An 18,085-nucleotide genomic window follows, 5' to 3' on the forward strand; every position below is an offset into this window, starting at 1 on the left:
CGGATCAGCCCGTCCATTGCCTGGGCCCTCGGACCAAGCTTTCCAACCTAAGGATTTCCATGAATGGATCAATACCTGGTACAAAACAAAAAACAACAACAAGCATAGCCTCTTGGAGTCCACGGAGTTTGCATTTTCTATTTCCCATAAGGATTCCGTCCTGGATCGGCCTCTCAGCGTTTGACAGAAGGCACTCTTTTCCGTGGATAAGACACAGTTCATCAGTGGAACTGTGCTCATTCGTCATCTCGCCTTCCTTCTTTTCGGATCCTGGCCACAAAAGGACATTTTATTAGACTATCCCTGCCCGTGGGGATGTCTAAAACGAATACACGTATATCTGGATATGGCGCTATGGACATAATGACGGTCATCTTGGGACTTCCCAGGCGCCCAGAATAATGGGCTCTTTTTTTTTTTTTTTTTCTATCTCTTTTGTGTACGCTTCCTGGAATTGCCGAAGAACGGACTGTTTTTACCATAATTGTGGCCTCCCACAACGACTGGACCAGGAGTTAGGAAGAATGGCGTCCGGGTTACCATGTTCCGCCGGGCGGCAGCTGTGTGTTTTTTTATCATGTTCCTTGCTGTCCGGATCTTGGCCAGAACCGACAGCGCGTGACTTGTCATCCATCGTCCTGATCTCTGCTTCCACTACCGTGTTTGGCCATGGAGCACAAGCATCTGATGGAGATCTGGTTCTTCCTTGGTGTCGCCTTGGAAATCCTGGTAACGGCCGAGATCTGGAACAGCAAGGTGAGTTGGACTCCGATCTTGTACATAACAATGACCCATATGCAAAGGAACCCTCTATTTATGAGAACTCACCACCTGGAAATTTTCCGAGGACATAAAACAACGTTTACATATTCCCTTCCTTTCTGTACTGACTACGCAGATAGCAAGCACCCTGGCAACAATTTGGCAACCCTAATGCGCGGACTTCTCCCACTGGATCCTGACACCTTTGGGACATATCTTTCTGGGCTTTCTTTGCGTTTATGTGGAAGGCGCCTGTCTGCTCAGTCGCGGCTGTATGCGCACCATAGGATCCAGTTTCAGATCTAAGGCCAAAAAAATTTCGACCAGTTTCTCTGGGCTCTGGATGCTTCACATGGATTTGCCAGCCTGGATCTCCCTCAAGACAAGGTTATTGATTGCGGGTTACAAAGCCCAGAAGGTACATCGAAATGGTAAGGACGGACTGCGATCCTCTTGGAAGTCATCTCAAAATAAACGGAGCACATTACATCTTTCCGGAGCTTGAACGCTTTAAGGCCGATGGATCTGGTCTTCATAAATGAATTATGCATACCAAACTTCCGTGTACTTGGCCCATCTGCCTGAGGAAATCATTGATATGCCTGGAATGGACGACTCAGATTTCACTGTTCTTTTTCGAATCGGAACAACCCATGCAAATTTCTAGGACAACCCAACATTTACTGCAAGGCTCGTTGGACTTGGTCCGGAAATTTATTTTGTCTGGCTTCCTTGGTCTACCTCAGTCTCCTACCTGTCTATGGTATTCTTGAATGACAATAGCTTTACGGCAGCTATTGCTCAATGGTACTCCAAGACCCGTTACACCAGTCACAACAATGTGGAAACTTGTATCCGGGAACTCAGCTCAGCACAAGGAACTGACAGTCATGACGGGTTGCATTCACAGTTCCCTCAGTTGTCGTCCATCTTGATTTTGGTCCCCGAAATCCACCTCTAGGCGCCATCTGATCGTCCGGTCTACAAAGCCCGGATTAACCGTTCTTTTCTTGTCAGTGTTGACCATCTATCTCACATTTGCTACCTTGTGGCTTCAGAGTAACCTTTCAAAAGTGACACTCCATGGTTGTTGACACACCCATACGTGTGTGGGAATTACTGACAGCATTTCTGATTAGTGCCTGAGACTTTTATTAGATGAGTCGGCCAATGGGCTGACGTGAGGCGGCGGGATGTTGGTGCGAGTTTTTGTTTACGTTATTTTCTTTACCAATCTTTACTGTCATGCATGGAAATATTTGGGTTATTGTAACTTTATGGTTTGCCGACGGGAGTTTTGATGTATTTTGTAATTGATTTGCTGTGGCATTCTCAACGTCTACCATGTGTCCTGCCTTACGAAACGTAAAAGTTGCCAAATCAATAATTAGTCTGGATAACAAATCGCCGAAGTGCGCTGACGCAGGGCAATGCAGGTACGACATATGCCAGGCCTTTAGCAGAGTTCTCACGACTAGGTCTCCTATTTGCCCATATACATGAGGGTAGATGGTGTCTTGCTCTTCAACACCTACGGCGAGTGTGGAAGATGACCAACGAAAAAAAAAAAAAAAAAAAAAAAACCTGCAATTTTGGATTTTTCTAGGGGCTCTGGAAATGCTTTTCCGCTGCAGGGCGTTTTTATGCCAAGTCCGGGTTTTGATTTTTACTAGACTATTAACAATCGTGGGGCTTTTCTGTGTTAAACGGGGTTGTTAGGCTCGGGTCTTTTCAGAGAACCGAGTTTGACACGAACTAGTATTGGAATGTTATTGTGACGCTGAATGACTAGCAATAAAACATGTACTATGCAAAAATGTAAGACCATCAAGGTATGCGAGTACCTTGTCAACTCAAGCCCGTCGATACTCATGGTTTCCCCAGCAAGTCGACCGCGTTTTTTTTTTTTTTTGTTTTATTTTCTTTTTTATTCCTTTTTTTTTTTTTACCTTTCCCTCCCTCCACTCTTCCCTTACCATCCTCCCGCCTTGGCTGGTGTTGATTTAGGCGGGGATACCACGTGAAACCATTTCAGGGGCATGCTGAAGCTGTAGTGTAAGCCCAAATCCGGCCCCGAGTCAAACCGTGAACTAGAAGCGATGTGAAATCGAACAATCCGATTTATACGGCAACACTAACGTAAAACAAGAGTCTGAAGGGGTTTTGATTTGTTGTTTGTTTTGCTTCAGGGGTTGCACCTGTGCCTAAGGCACTAGGGACTACAAGCAGGTTTGTAGGGGCCATGGTGTGAGCTGGGATCGCTTTTTTTTGCAATGCGATATGCGCACACACCGACTTTCACCACCTAATCCAATAAATGCATGCAGGTTTCGATCTGGTAATCCGAAAAAAAGTTCTCGAAAACGGGTCCCAAGGGAGAGTAGAGTGATTTTTGCGGGTAGAATATACAGTTATTAAGAAAAAATAAATTTAATCAATCCAATTCATCCGCAAAGATTTGGACAAGCACGTGGGATTATTCCAATTGACATGGAGTGTAGGTTGTATATCAATCACCAGCAGCAAGTAACCAGGGTATCCGAACAAGGGAGGAAAAGGTGCACTGCACTTGCCCCGCCATTTTGCGTGCCAAAAAAGACTGACACTAGACCGCTTCACCCCAAATTTTTAGTCTCGCCCCCCCCTCTGTCTAATTCTGCCGCTCCCACCAACAACATTCTGCCACCCACCCCTAAACATCATCCACAGCATTGCATTCGACAGTGTCTATATTTCCTTCTGTAGGCTATTAGCAGCCAGCCGGGGGCTCTGCTTATCGTCCCGACTCAATCAGAAGGGCTCACAGGTCGCCATCTACTAAACCGTCGACTTGAACCGCGATCCCGAACGAGCAGACACCGCCGCTGTCTGGCCCTTTTTAACCCCCCGCCGCCGCCTCGGTGCTGTCACAAAGACAAGATGGATGCGGCAGCCGTTCGGAACTGCATCGTCGCAACCCTCGACCCCACTGCCGACGTGAGGAAACAGGGTGAACACGAACTGAAGCAGGTGCGTTTACAGAGAAAAAAAAAGAGAAAAAAAAATACAACATTTCATCCTCTATATTTGGGACGGGCAACGCGCTTCGCGCCAACCACCATGTGCACACCTTGGCTTCGTCGAGTCCATCAAAACCCGGTTGATTGCCCTCGTCGCTGACCTAAGTTACAATTGTTCTCGTATCGACAATCTCAGGCCGAACAACAACCAGGATTTATCGACTGCCTCGTTACCATCCTCCAGAGCGAACAACAGCAAAATGTTCGCTTGGGAAGTACGTCTTGCCCCTCAGTCGCCAGCGCACAAACCGCGGGGCCTAACCTGGCGACAAGAAACATCCCGTACTGACTTGATGCTCACCAATCTTTAGCCGTTATCTACCTCAAAAACCGAGTCCACCGCGGCTGGTCGGACGGCGAATCCTCAACTTCCGAGCCTGCGATAAACGAAGACGAGAAGACACGCTTCAAAGAAAACCTGCTCCCCCTCCTCGCCTCGTCGCAGGGTGTGATCCGACAGAACCTCATCCCCATCCTCCAAAGAATCCTCCACTGGGATTTTCCGCAAAAATGGCCCGCCTTTATGGACTACACGGTGGAGCTGCTTGGAACGAACGACAAAGACAGGGTGCTAGCTGGTCTGCAGTGCCTGCTCGCCATCTGCCGTGCTTATAGGTTCAAGCCAAACGACGACGAGAACAAAGCCCAGCTGCAGAAGATTATCGAGGGCAGCTTCCCAAGACTTTTGGAAATATGCAGGGAACTTGTTGTACAGGAGAGCGACGATGCCGGCGAGATGCTCCATATTGCGCTCAAGGCCTTCAAGCACGCAACCTTCGTACGTATATTCAACTGCATCTTTGAGGACCGTACATCGCGGACGACATTGCATCTTTGGGCCGCCTGCAACATTACTGACGTAAATTTTGTGTCCTTTGCAGCTTGAACTACACGGTATTCTACTTCAGCAAGAGACAAATATGGCCTGGTGTGACATCTTCTTAAGGACCGTCTCGAGGGCGGTACCCGCTTCGGCCATGGCTGAGGAGAGCCCTGAGCGGGAAAAGCACCACTGGTGGAAGGCAAAGAAGTGGGGATACTACAACCTGAACCGTCTTTACCAAAGGTGAAACCCCTATCCCCAAGGCCCAGATATATGGCTGGAGATGTGCGATGCTAACTTCAGGATAGGCATGGTAACCCGGAGGCCTTTCCCAAAGATGCTACCGCCCAATTGGATTTCGCAAAGTACTTCTCCAGCACCGTTGCGCCCGCTATTCTCAAGCACTATCTTGTCGAGATTGAGAAATGGGTCGCCAAAACGACCTGGCTCAGTCGACCATGTTTGTCGTACATCATCGTATTTTTGGATGAGTGCATTAAACCAAAGGAGATGTGGACACATCTCAAGCCTGACCTCAACAACCTCATCCAGCACTTTATATTCCCAGTCATGTGTTTGTCCGAGGACGATGTCAATGACTTTGAGGATCAGCCCGAGGAGTACCTTCATCGGAAATTGAACTTCTATGAAGAAGTTAGCGCCCCTGATGTCTCTGCAACCAACTTCCTCGTCAACCTCACAAAGTCTCGCAGAAAGCAGACCTTCGAGGTTCTTCAGTTCATCAACAACGTCGTTAACGAATACGAGAGTGCAGCACCCGAAAGCAAAAACCATATTGCCAAGGAGGGTGCGTTGCGCATGATAGGAACCTTGGCCCCTGTCTTACTGAGCAAGAAAAGCCCAATCGCCGACCAGGTCGAATACTTCCTTGTTCGCTACGTCTTTCCCGACTTCACGAGCACTCAAGGTGTGCTCCGTGCCCGTGCTTGCGATACCATTGAGAAGTTTGAGGCACTTGACTTCAAAGACCAAAACAACCTCCTCACTATTTACCGCAACATCCTCCAGTGCATGGCCGATCCCGATCTTCCCGTCCGTGTGACGGCGGCACTTGCTCTGCAACCTCTGATAAGACACGACATCATCCGCAGGAGCATGCAGGAGAGCATCCCCACAATCATGCAGCAACTGCTCAAATTAGCCAACGAGGCTGATATTGATGCACTGGCGAACGTAATGGAGGACTTTGTGGAGGTCTTTGCCAAGGAGCTCACGCCATTTGCGGTTGCTCTCAGCCAGCAGCTTAGCCACACCTACTTGCGGATAGTTCGCGAGCTCCTGGACAAGAACGGCGGACGTGATGGCGAGGATGACTATGCTGACTTCCTCGACGATAAGAGCATAACGGCCTTGGGTGTCTTGCAAACGATCGGCACGCTGATCCTTACCCTCGAAAGCACCCCTGAGGTTCTTCAGGCCATCGAAACAGTGCTGATGCCTGTTATAGAAATCACATTAGAGAACAAGCTCTACGGTAAGCAGACAGGACGAAACTCAGACTTTTGACAGCACGATATTTTCCAATGTTTTAAAAACTTGCTGACAATCCGTAAAGATCTGTACAACGAGGTATTCGAGATTATTGACAGCTGCACATTTGCCGCGAAAAACATTTCACCTATCATGTGGAAAGCTTTCGAGCTCATTCACCAGACATTCAAGTCTGGCGCCGAGCTTTACCTTGAGGACATGCTCCCCGCACTGGACAACTATGTTCAGTATGGCGCCCCTCATCTTGTGCAAAACCCACAGTATAGTCACGCTCTGTTCGACATGGTCAAGACCATGTTTGAGGAGCCCAAGGTGGGGAACGTCGACAGGATTTGCGCATGCAAGCTTGGGGAGGCCATGATGCTTAGTCTCCGCGGATCGATCGACAACTACATTGAGGGTTTTGTGACAATGGCGATGAACATTATCACATCCCAGGACCTCAAGATCAAGTCCGTCAAGATTCACCTGATGGAGATGGTGATCAACGCCATCTACTACAATCCCCTTCTCACACTGCAGGTCCTGGAGTCCAACCAGTGGACCAACAAATTCTTTAGCCTGTGGTTCAGCAGTATGGACCTGTTCACTCGGGTACACGACAAGAGGTTATGCATCGTTGCCATATCTGCCTTGCTTAGCATCAACCCAGAGCAGATCCCGGCAAGCGTCTCCACAGGGTGGCCTCGTCTGCTCCAAGGCATCACTGTTCTTTTCAGGACCCTGCCGAACGCCGAAAAGAACCGTGCCGAGGCTATGAAGGATGACTTCACTCTCGATCCTGGGAGCTACGACTACGAGGACGACGATGAGTGGGACGAGGACGATGCCAACTGGAACGCTGACGGAGACCAAGAAGAGGAGCCATCCGACGTCAAAGATGAGAGCACAGCTTATATCGAGTTCCTGAACGAAGAGGTACGATCTCCACCCCGCCCATGCACGTCATAACGACTGGACTGAGTAGGACTAACACCACCACAGGCACAGAAGTTCAGCAATTTGGACCAGGGAGGTTTCGAGTCTGACGATGATCTTGGAGAGCAGAGCCTACTCCTCGAGACACCGTTGGAGAAGGTGGAGCCATATGGCATTTTCAGAACAGTCCTTTTACGTAAGTTAGACGCTTGCAAAGCTTAACGCTGTTGTCGCAGAATGCGTCCCAAATATGCTGGTTTGTGCTGACTTTGAATTGGGTGCAGGCTTGCAACAAGAACAGCCACAATTCTATCAGTCTCTAGCAGGACACTTGATGGAGGACGACCGAAATATGTTGCAGACGGTGGTACAACAGGCTGAGCAAATCATGATGGTCGCTCAGCAGCAACAACAGGCAATGGCACAGGGCACTGTCAATGGTGGCGCCAGCTAAACGGGTGTGAACATTGAGACGAATGCCTGAAGTACGCGGCACTGCGTTTTCCTGGGCTGGAAAATTCTTATTGCTATGGCTTGACTTGGTTCTTTTCCAAGGTACAAAACCAAGTCAAGACTCATGAGTTTGTTCAATGTCGTTGAATGACTGCATGTTCAAAAGACTGATGAGGGAGCATGAGCTTGGAGACGGCACACATGAAGCCCGTTTCCGCTGGTATGGATTATGATGGAAATATGGACTTGGCTTCACCGTAGTTGTTGGATTAATCGCCTTGGAAGAGATGGAAAAGTTGATTTGGCAAGTATGGCGCTTTTGATTGCTGGAGCTGAGCAGACAGGAATAGCGATTGGGAGCATGGAAGGTAAATAAAGAGAGGACTAAGTACCATGAGGACGATTGGGGCAGAAGCAAGTTTGGGGTGGAGGAATAGATACCTTACGTAGAACGATTTTGTGGCTGCACAGAATTTCTGTCTCGATTATTATCTTGGTCTTGGATTGCATAAATGAAGGGCTTGGACCAAGAGGCCGTGGCATATGGTTTGTGATTAGAGACATAACATAGGTGCGAATTAAGCGTTTTTGCTGCCGACTTGGAACTGTGGAAATGTGACGATGAAATTTGTTTGGCTGGCAACGAATTCGGTTCTAGATAGGCCGCGCGCACTTGGATCTTTCTAACAGACCACTCAAAATTGGAAAAGACCAAACCCCAACCGGCCGACTGTGACCGGAAAGAATCATTGCCGCTATGTCGACCTGCCCCACGGCAGCGTCTCGGGAGCTCCCGGGTGGTTGGTGTGAACTTGGGTCACAAGGAGCGCCAACGGCGGTGAGGATGTAAACTTTGTTTGATTTATTGCCTTTCTGCAGCTTACACACGGACACTCAACCGCCCGCGCGGGGAAGGTATGCACAGAGGCAGGGCTTGGTTGGCTACTGGAGCATTTCAGCGCATGAAAGTTAGATTTAGGCCCCAGGGCAGTGGGCACGACCAAGGCCAAACCGGCTCTGGCTTGTAACCTTTGTTTTTTTTTTTTTTTTTTTTTTTTTTCTTCCCGTGGCGCAAGCAAGATGAGGGGTTCTGGGTTTGGTGTTTTGTGGAGCCGAGACGTGGGAGGCTCTGCGTGGAGAATTTGATGATGATAACCCGTCGGTAACTTGTGCTGGGCAGTCTCGCTAGGGATGGTAAACGACCCTGTTTATTTTGTTTTTTTCATTTATGACTATCGTTATTATTAATATTAATACTATTATTATTTTCTTGGTTCATTCTCTACGTCTGTCTTTTTACTCTTTGCGTGACCGACATTCGGCCATGAATAGAAATAGATGCACGGTCCAAATCCGACGGATTATGTTAATCCATTGCCTGGCTCATTTTGCTGTTAAACTTCAGAGCATGACATTAATACCGTAATATCAATGCTAGGAAGCCAAATCTTGACAGGGACATCTTTGTGAAAATGCCAATTTCTGGGGGTCTAGACCACAGTCGGTTAACAAAAGGGCACGAGGGCAAAATTTTAGACGTGCCGAGGCACCTCAGGATCCCATGCCACGATGGGCAGGGCTCCAGTCAGACATTACAAACAATTTTCACAAGCAAAAAAAAAAAGAAAAAAAAAAATAAGAGAGAGAATTGCGTCCTGCATCATCCGATCGTGTGTGAGAGGCATAAGACTTGAACCGAACGCATTTGGCAATGGTTAAGATTTAAATGCGAATCAAAATAATAAAAAGGAAGAAAGAAGAGAAAAGGAAAACAACAATTGTCCAAGCATTTGAGCCAAGAGGACCCTGCACATAATGGATAAATCCCTATTGGCTGGCTAAAGATATTTATTGTGTTACTAACAAGTCACAGGTGGCACGTGCTTTCGGGCAGTTGAGATTGGAGAATTTGGGGCGCCCCCCCACAAACAGGAAGCGGCAGAGTATTTTGGGGTTGGGATTACTGTTCACGTACGTAATACCAATCCAGCTGCCTGCAATTTCCCCATTCACCTACCATTTTCGCGATGCACACATGACCCGACAGAGCGCTTGGAGAGCTTGATGAAATGCTGTTTTGGGCAATTTGACTGGTGGATGAGGGGCTGCGTTACTATGCTTCAAAAAAGAAACGATAGATGCATCTTGGCGTGGGGAAAAAGATCGATTTGTGCTTGCTTACGGGACTGTTCCGTAACTTAGCTTGGTCGCACCGACGGGAGAGTCGGGCAAAAGAGCCGTGGACGTTGCATCAAGGCCCTGATGCCATGGGATTTGATGGTTGGACGGGGCAGACAGCTCATCCGTTGATGGTGGTGGCTCACGTCCCCAGTCGTTTTCTGGAGGATGGCTGCCTCATTGTCACGCAGAAAATGGGGTCGCTGACAGACGGGAGCTTGTGGTCAATAGAATACCCTAATTACTTTAGCCTCTTGGTCGGCTCGATTAGAACCTAAAATGTACGTTTTTAGTCACTGGTAAGCTAAGAATACCTTTTTCTAGGCACTTCACCTAGTTCAAGGTACAATACACTTCCAGCGCCAAGCCGCTTTCGCGGACCGTTCCAGTCAAGCCATTACCAAGAAGGAGGAGGAGGAGGAGGAGGAGGAGGAAAGAAGTGGAGAGCAGTTTTCTTTCCCCTGTAGAGTTTTTCGCATAAAAAAAAAACGGTCCGGTGCTTTTGCAAGGCCCAAGACGAGTGCAACGTCTTGCACGAAAACTGTTGCTTTTCTTTGCAACAAAGAGCCAAAAGAACCAACGACCTGTCATGCAGTATTTCCTTCCCGTCTGTTTCGGACAGGGCCTGGCAGGTTTGACACGTACTTTGGGCACAAGTGCGTCTGGGCAATAATTAGCATAGCAAGTAAAGGGTTGTGGGTGTGCCTGGATGGACAGGGGCACAGCAGGCAGATTTGGCAGGATCACCGCTTGTACTGCTTGATAATTACTCCGAGAAAGAAACTGATTGTTGTATTGTGTGTTGTTCCCTCCACTACCACCATCTCGGAGTCCCCTCCCCCGCCGATCAACTCCTCCTCGTGCCTGGATAAAAATTACTACCCAAATTAGAAGTCGCCTGAGGACCCTGGATTTTCCCTGGTCTTGCAGCATAATTGAGATCCGTCTGTTGTTTTCCCTTTTTTTTTTTTTTTCTCTCTCTCTCTCTTACTCTTTTGTCTCCCCCCTTTTCCCCCTCAAACCAGACTGGTTTCGCTCACTCACCACCATCAGAACAGAGCCAATTGAATTGGCAGTATTTCATCTTCAGCTTAGGTTGTACCTTGTGCAGCTGACGTGGACCCTACTGTATGGCACTGTCTGAGTGTGTGTGCTCCAATTCGGCCTCCACTGTTTTTCACCCCCATCTTTGTCTGGTCGCAAGACACGTATCTACTGCATACAAATGAAGCAAACAACAACGACCAAAACACAATATTCACCAAACGCCACTCGTTGTGCTGGCCTTAGGTCTCACCGTCGCGTATTGTTATCTGTTATTCACATTTCAGATCCACTGCTTCTATAGCATCCAGGTCCAGTCTCGGAGCAAACCAGCCTAGCCTAGCGTTTCTGATTTCTTTTTCTTTTCGTTTACCAAGTAAACTTTTGCCCTGACCGCCACCACAACAACCAGACCCTCTTAGTCCACATTGACACCTGGACCGGTCGGTGGCGTCAGCAGGTACCCTTGCGATCCGGCACTTCCATCCGTGCATCGCGCACTTCATTTGCACATTCCTCCTTCCATAAGGAGATTGATTGGATTTGGAACGCGACTAAAAGAGCGACGTAACGCGGAAGCGGCACGATAGAGAGAAACAAACCCCTTTCCCACCGAATCTAAGTGGGTCTGGTACTTGGAGAAGTCCAGTCCTCTTTAAGTTGGAGATTGGACAGACACAACAATAACACAAAGACACACACTCAGGCGTCTGTCCAGAAAACTTAATTCTTGGAACACACCTTTCCCATCATCACCAAACACCACCACCCACCACCACCCACCACCACCCTTAAGTTGGAAACCCACTGCTGGCCCGATCAAAAAAGGGGGGGGATGTTTGGATGCTCTAGCTTCAATCTATACCCATGGATGTATTGGTTTCCAGCTGAAAGAGGTTGAACTTGTACGCCATCAAGTTGCCGTCTCCCAACTCTACTCAACCAAAACCAAGAAAAAAAAAACGTAGCTGAGTTCCTTCTGCGCCACCCAAAGCAAGTCAGACCAGCCAGTTGTGGGTGAGTGAGCGTACAGTACAGTGCCTTTTGTTTCTGACTTGCCCCTTTTCTGTTGCTTTGCTTTTTCTATTTTCTCAAACAGACTTGTCAGCACCGTTTTGTTTTACTCCGTACTGTACTCACATGTGCGCACATCTTCCTTCACACATTCTGATCGGTACCTTGTACAACATGGTCCAACCACGCAAACTGTCGCGTGTGCTAATTCTAACTATAAAGGCAGAACGGACCGGCGCTGTGTCATCCCAGCTTTCCCATTCGCTGTACGAATCACTACTGGTTTTCTCTGCGCGAAACGACCGAAACTTTGAAAGGTGCATCCCGCTGCCCGACTCCACTTTTTCTTCTCGACAATCAACCGAACCCAAACCAAACCAGGCCAAAGAAAGAACGCAGACGTCACTGGTGGCCCACTCGCCCGCGCCTTGCTGCTGCTTGGGGGCACGCTCCGCACCATTGAGTCAGGCACAAGAACACAAGAACGCACTTAATCTTAGTCCTCGAGCTGCAGCCCGATTCAGTCCGACATCTGCCGGTAGGGACAGGCAGACCCACGGCCAACTTGATCTCGCTCGACCTGACCCAAGTCTAAAAGGGACCACCTGCAGTTTGTCCAGGGACAGAAAATACGCAGTAAAGGTCATCAGGAGCTACCTCTGGACCTCATTACCTTAGACTAGTACAGACAACATTTTCGTAACTCGCCCCCGACCGATCCAAAGACCCCAAAGGACGCCCCAAACCTTTTTGCCCTCCCGCCTGTGCGTCTCGACTTCTTTTTCTTCTGCTCGCCCCTCCCTCCCTCGGGTTTCGACAGCATAAATCACTTGCCTCGGCCTTGTCACCGGTCCTCCTCTTCTGGATCAGAATAACGGCTTATCAGCTCATGTGCCACACCAGCGACAGTGCAGCCGAACAACATGGCGAGGCTAGCCTCGTCCGACTCTTTCCTACCTTCGGGTGCACACGACATGCATCATTTCTCCCTCTCACAGGGAGGTGACACTTCTGTCATCTCTCCTCTGTCCCTTCCAAGGAATGCGACACATTACTTTGAGCCCCAAGGCCGCCCTGCACTTCCGACCAGCAACTCGTACCGTGCAAGGGGTAGACAATCGAATCATTTCTTCTCTCCCAGGCTAGCTCCGACTTCCACGCAGATGAGCCACCAACTTTACTTGCAGCAGCGCAAGCAGAAACAGACGCAGCATCGATCGGCCAGTCTGTCGCCAACATTCAGAGGCACTTCGGTCCCGACAGTCAGTGAACTTATTGGGACATCGCGTGCCCTCTTAACCAATTCAGTACCTACCTGCGACACCATGTTGTCGCCACCGCACTCAGTACCACCATCACTTTCGAGTTCTATACCAACATCAGCACATTCGTATGGAATGCAGTCCCGCGCGGCTTCGGCTGATTCCACTGCATCGGCGAGCAACCTGTATGCACAGAGGATAGCAATACTCGAGAAGCAGAATGCAGCAATTCGTCAGGCTTGGGAGAACGAACGGAAGTATTTGGAAGCCAATCGGGCGCGTGCCGAGGAGGTTTACCAAGAAGAGCGCACCATTTGGGAGGCTGAACGGGCCATTCTGTTGGAAGAGATTGCCCTCCTTAGGCTAGAGGTTACACGAGCACGCATCTCTGGAATACCTGAGTGTGATGAGGATGTCATTGGCCTTAGAGGTGGTGGCGACAGCTGTGGACACCCGGCTGGCTCAGACAGTGTGCCGGTGTCGTCGGGGTCGTCGGAACAAGAACAGGCCTTGACTCAGGCGACGTCATGTCATTCAAAGGCCTCCCAGGTTCTGGCTCGGCTGGCAACCGGTGCGTCTGGCCCTAGCCCGCCACTAGAGGCACGAATCAGTCCTTCGCAGCAATTCCAGCCGCGATCACATGTCAACAGTCCTCCCCAGGAGCCTTTGGATGCAGCACCCTTGCACGAATCCAGGGAGGGGACCCCTGTGCCTACCATCGATGTCCAGATTATCCATCCCGACCTCGAAGGCATCCCTATCAAGAAGACTGCGGTCGAGAGGTCGACCTTTACAGATACCGAAACTAGCCGTACTACGTCCAAGTCCGGCTCAGCCAGATCCTCCCCCCCTCTCCCGAGCTCTAGCCCCGACGGAGCAAGGAGTAGGCCACAAGAGAAGGACATATTGAAGGTCCTAGCAGCGCCGGCGCCCCAGCGTCTTGTCATTAATGCAGGACACACGCCAAATCACTCACTATCCATTCTCCCCTCGGCAGCAACAACTGCAGCACATACCACCGCCAGTAGCTCAGGTGAGGTGACACCTACCACCACAGCGCCCGACGGTTGCCTCAGCCGCGGAAGTGCCGGCAAGAGCAAGCAAGTCGATGAGTCCTCAGATTCGACCATCACTGTTGGAGCAGATGCGGCCGGTGTTGAGCCAAGTGATATGGGTTCCTTGACGCCACCTGAGGGCGATCAACCTCTAAAGGGATTTCTTGGTATTCGTAACCAGCCTGCTCATGACGAGATCTTTTTCCGTAAGCTGGACAGGAAGCTCGAGGCCATTAAGAGCGAGGGCGATGTCGTGCCCACTGTTCTCAAGAACGCCGATGAATCCTTAGATGGTGCCAATCCTCTCGTTGAGACGGCCACGGGTGCTGATATCGTCAACAACGGTCAAGTCGGTTCTGAGCAGCAACCGGAAGCCTCCGGCCAGGGATCCCAATCATGCAGTGGAAGCGATACCGAGGAGCTGAACTTGGAAATTCCACTCAAGTTCAAGAAGTCCAACAACTTTGGCGCTCCGTTAGGATATGGGTTCTCTGTCGGCTCCGCGCAGGCACACTAGAAGGGTGTCGGCGGCAGTGATGTAAGTGGCAGCGACGGTACTCGAGACATATCTCCTCAACCGAGCTCAAAGCTTTTCAACACTGAAGCGAGCTCCGTGCAGCAAGGCTCGCAGTCAGCCTCCCCGACTAGTCTTGCACGGCACCAATACCACGAGGACATTACGAGGCATATTCGTCACTATCTTGACCGAGCAGTTCGAGGCAAGCCTGCCTGCTCGACAACCCAGTCTGTGAGCTCATACTTGGATCTCAATGTCCCTGATTCCATACAGCTCAGAAAGACGATGAACAATTTCGGCGCTCCACTGGGACAATTGAACCCCCCTCGTCGACATTCTGTTCGTTGATAAACTATCTCTACGTTCGGAATCCCCTTGCGATACAGCCACCCATTACTTATATTCTGGACACTCAGTCTTTCTGGGTCTTCCTTTGACTTTATGTTAAGCGACATTGCACGTCTCGGTTCCGTGCCATTTCCAAAATCGGGAACCCTCTTTCTTTTGTACATAATCCTCGCAAAGTCACGACCCCTTTTCTTACCTTGCACCTTTATCGCTTTTAAAACCGGGTATGCCCTTTTCTTCGTTTAAACCCCCTTATTTCTGCACATGGCGGAACAAATGATTCGGCTCACGCCAGCCCTCTCTACACTTGAAAATGGTTTTCTTTTCTTTTGTCACATTGTCATTTGGGCGCTTCACGGAGTTTTAACACATATACCCCCTTTACCACTGGTGTTCATCCCCCTTTCTTTCCTCTGTTTTGTTCATGACCATCAATCGGATCATAGATTTTCTCTCAAGAATCAAGAAATTGACATTTTAAACATTTTAAATCGTCTGGACATCTCTATTGTCTTTCGGTTTACCTGGCGCTTTCCCCATTGTCTTGTCCCGGACATCTCTGTCAAATTTTAGGGTATATGGCTAAGGGCCTGCCTATGGTCACTCTGTGGGACGTGGAAAGCGACGGGATCTCTTGCCATGGACGAGCAGCACTAGTCATACGTATCAATGTGGTCAACAGGCCTGGAGTAGATGATTCTAGATTTGTGGGCACTTGATAGTTTTGGTTTTTCAAATAAAAAGTGCGAAAGTCTCTTCCTGGCACCCACAGCGTCCTATTGGATCAAGACTTGCTCTTTAGATTACTTCATTTTGATTTGCACCATCATGTTCATGACTCCTTGTCCTTTTGGTTTGGGAGATGCATCCTTGTCGTCCACAACTGATTCGTCTTTTGCTTCTCTGCCTCATTCTCCGCGTTTTCCATGGCCGCAAACCAGGTGCGCACCCGCCTGTCAAAGACGCTGCCCCAACCATCGACGCCGTCGTCTCACGCACGTCTCTGGGACGTCGAGCGGCAGCCACAAGGGCAAATCCTGGACGAAACGATGTTGGACCGGCGTAAGAATACTTCCAGTCAATGGCCCCGAGGAGGACGTCTTTTCTATCGACTAGGACGTGTGGCCGGCCGGCCTAAAGCCATCGCACCAGGGGCGGAAGGGCCCGCAATGAGCCGGCATGGGGAAGTCTTGCTGCGGCGTCCTCGACGCACCGGCGGAACAATCGTCCTCGGCAAAGTCAGAGCTCAAACAGTCGGTCTCGTTTGGCCAGCTTGCGAAAGAGCTGCCGGGCCCCCATGTACTTTGTTTTGCGGTCGTTCTTCGGAGCATACCTCGCCGTTGGGCCGGAAGAGCATGGTGATGATTTGCGTGTAGGTCAGAACCGTGTCGGCACTCGCTGACGGTCTGCTGGGTGTTGTAAGTTGGTTGGAAAGATTGTCCGGGAGGGCTTTGGAAGACCTTGGCCATGTGGTTCATGTTTAACGTCAAGGGACACTCCATTCCACTCCATCACTTTGCAAACACCTCATCATGTCCTGATGAGTGCCCCGATCCGAGAGGCTGTCAGCTGTGAAAGTTGCAGCATGAAATTTACAGTTTTTTTTTTGTACATGCTCTTCAACCTGAATTTGCTAATGTCAGTCACCAGTACCGGGGTTTTGCTGGACATGTCGCGGGGCCGTGAGGGCTTTGCCCAAGTCATGAACGCCCAATGTCAGAGTCTATACCATGACCAATGATCTCAGGTATAGCAGTGTCGATGATGTCTGAAACAGACAGCGGTGTCAATCTCGACCACGATCTTCTCTCCCGAAAATATACTGCCTGGTCGGGACGTGGCAGACGGACCAGAACATCGGTCGAAAGGCCTTCGAGGCACATGGGATAGGAGGGCGTTGTAGCGGTCAATGACCAACGGCGTAACCCCAGGTAGCAGGTTTTCCAGACACCCCGGGGCCAAAGGACTTGGTGCCTCGGCAAGTGGAGCATAACTGAAAATGCCTGATTGCTTGTCTCCGAAGCTCGTTGCTGCGATCCCAGCAACACTGTCCGAATCTTTCCGAGCCCCCTAATTCTCGGTCATCCAACCCAAGAGGCCGATCAAGGTCTAAAGAGAAACTCAGCGTTGATGATCGGCATCAGTGATTCCAAGTACCTACAATGCGGAACCATTTTGTGATTTGATTCCTGGATGCAAAGACAAGGATCATCACGAGAAAGCCGCCAGCATGTCAATTCTGGCTGGTGATACCGTGGAAAGAGCGAGTTCTGTGCCTAGGTAGTTGAAGATTCTTGTATCAGAAACTGGTTCAAAGAAACAAAATATTGTCGTTTGTCAATTGTTTTGTGGGCAGTGAGTCAGACTATGACCCGGCTGTGGTCTGACGCCTTTTTTTGGTGACTCGGAATGATTACTGGAGCAATTCTTCAGCAACAAAAGTATCAATCATCCTTCTACAACTCACGGTATCTCTGATAGTTGGTAAGCTAGATACAAAGATAGAACATATCTGCACGTTCTTGATGCCAAAAAAAAGCATGGATGTATCGATATTGTCAATGGCGATTAAGTATGCCATAAAGCCAAAGTCTACTAGCAAACACGTAGAAGCCGAAGATTGGGGTACATATCAAAGATTCATGTACGGTCTGTTGACGTCTTCCCAATTCGACTTAATCGGTCACAACTTATAAGGCATTCCTGACATTTGAGTCTTTCAAATCAAGGGTTTTACGACTTTATAAAGGCGACATCTCGGTTGAGTGGTGCCCGCTTGGGTCTGCGAGTGAAATGTGCTTAGGAAGCCCATTCCTAATATTTCAGGATCAAGCAGACCCGTTGAAAGGAGATCATCCGCAGCAGTAGTAGTATGCATCATTTACGCTCGAGCAGAAGAAGCGACAGCCAAGGCTCATTACTACATGCGGTCATTCGCAGGCTCGGAAAATGGTTGTTGCCAAGTTATTCCCAGTGCCAAAGGTTCAATGGCCCTTTTTTCTTGCAAGCGTTTGGTACCGAATTCCAGGGTGCATGTGGTATGCAATGCACATCCACATTAAATCCCCTCAAAACCGGAAGGAATTTTGCGGTAAGCGACCCAATCGTCAGAATTCTTGGTCCCAAAGACAAAAAAAAAA

At 49.4% G+C, this 18,085-nt stretch overlaps 5 protein-coding genes across 5 annotated transcripts; 4 read left to right on the forward strand and 1 right to left on the reverse strand.

Annotated features, from left to right (window-relative positions):
* Positions 1 to 524: 524 nt before the first annotated feature.
* PpBr36_09325 (uncharacterized protein) lies at positions 525 to 1,647 on the forward strand (the record flags this gene model as incomplete). The annotated part of the gene is made up of 4 exons (XM_029896446.1): positions 525 to 756; positions 899 to 1,034; positions 1,063 to 1,180; positions 1,546 to 1,647. 4 exons carry the CDS (start codon positions 525 to 527, stop codon positions 1,645 to 1,647), a joined length of 588 nt encoding a protein of 195 aa, XP_029744682.1.
* Positions 1,648 to 3,681: 2,034 nt separating this feature from the next.
* Positions 3,682 to 7,528, forward strand: PpBr36_09326 (uncharacterized protein; the record flags this gene model as incomplete). The annotated part of the gene is made up of 8 exons (XM_029896447.1): positions 3,682 to 3,771; positions 3,958 to 4,036; positions 4,133 to 4,599; positions 4,703 to 4,887; positions 4,953 to 6,139; positions 6,221 to 7,074; positions 7,141 to 7,270; positions 7,359 to 7,528. The coding sequence occupies 8 exons, from the start codon at positions 3,682 to 3,684 to the stop codon at positions 7,526 to 7,528; spliced, it is 3,162 nt and encodes a 1,053-aa protein (XP_029744683.1).
* A 756-nt stretch (positions 7,529 to 8,284) lies between these two features.
* PpBr36_09327 (uncharacterized protein) lies at positions 8,285 to 8,500 on the forward strand (the record flags this gene model as incomplete). Its single annotated transcript, XM_029896448.1, has 2 exons — positions 8,285 to 8,373; positions 8,407 to 8,500. 2 exons carry the CDS (start codon positions 8,285 to 8,287, stop codon positions 8,498 to 8,500), a joined length of 183 nt encoding a protein of 60 aa, XP_029744686.1.
* Positions 8,501 to 12,686: 4,186 nt separating this feature from the next.
* PpBr36_09328 (uncharacterized protein) lies at positions 12,687 to 14,597 on the forward strand (the record flags this gene model as incomplete). The annotated part of the gene is made up of 2 exons (XM_029896449.1): positions 12,687 to 13,025; positions 13,167 to 14,597. The coding sequence occupies 2 exons, from the start codon at positions 12,687 to 12,689 to the stop codon at positions 14,595 to 14,597; spliced, it is 1,770 nt and encodes a 589-aa protein (XP_029744674.1).
* A 1,460-nt stretch (positions 14,598 to 16,057) lies between these two features.
* On the reverse strand, positions 16,058 to 16,447 carry PpBr36_09329 (uncharacterized protein; the record flags this gene model as incomplete). Its single annotated transcript, XM_029896450.1, has 1 exon — positions 16,058 to 16,447. One exon carries the CDS (start codon positions 16,445 to 16,447, stop codon positions 16,058 to 16,060), a length of 390 nt encoding a protein of 129 aa, XP_029744975.1.
* Positions 16,448 to 18,085: the final 1,638 nt, after the last annotated feature.

This window comes from Pyricularia pennisetigena, assembly GCF_004337985.1.
Source record: "Pyricularia pennisetigena strain Br36 chromosome 7 map unlocalized Pyricularia_pennisetigena_Br36_Scf_8, whole genome shotgun sequence".
Lineage (NCBI taxonomy): Eukaryota > Fungi > Ascomycota > Sordariomycetes > Magnaporthales > Pyriculariaceae > Pyricularia > Pyricularia pennisetigena.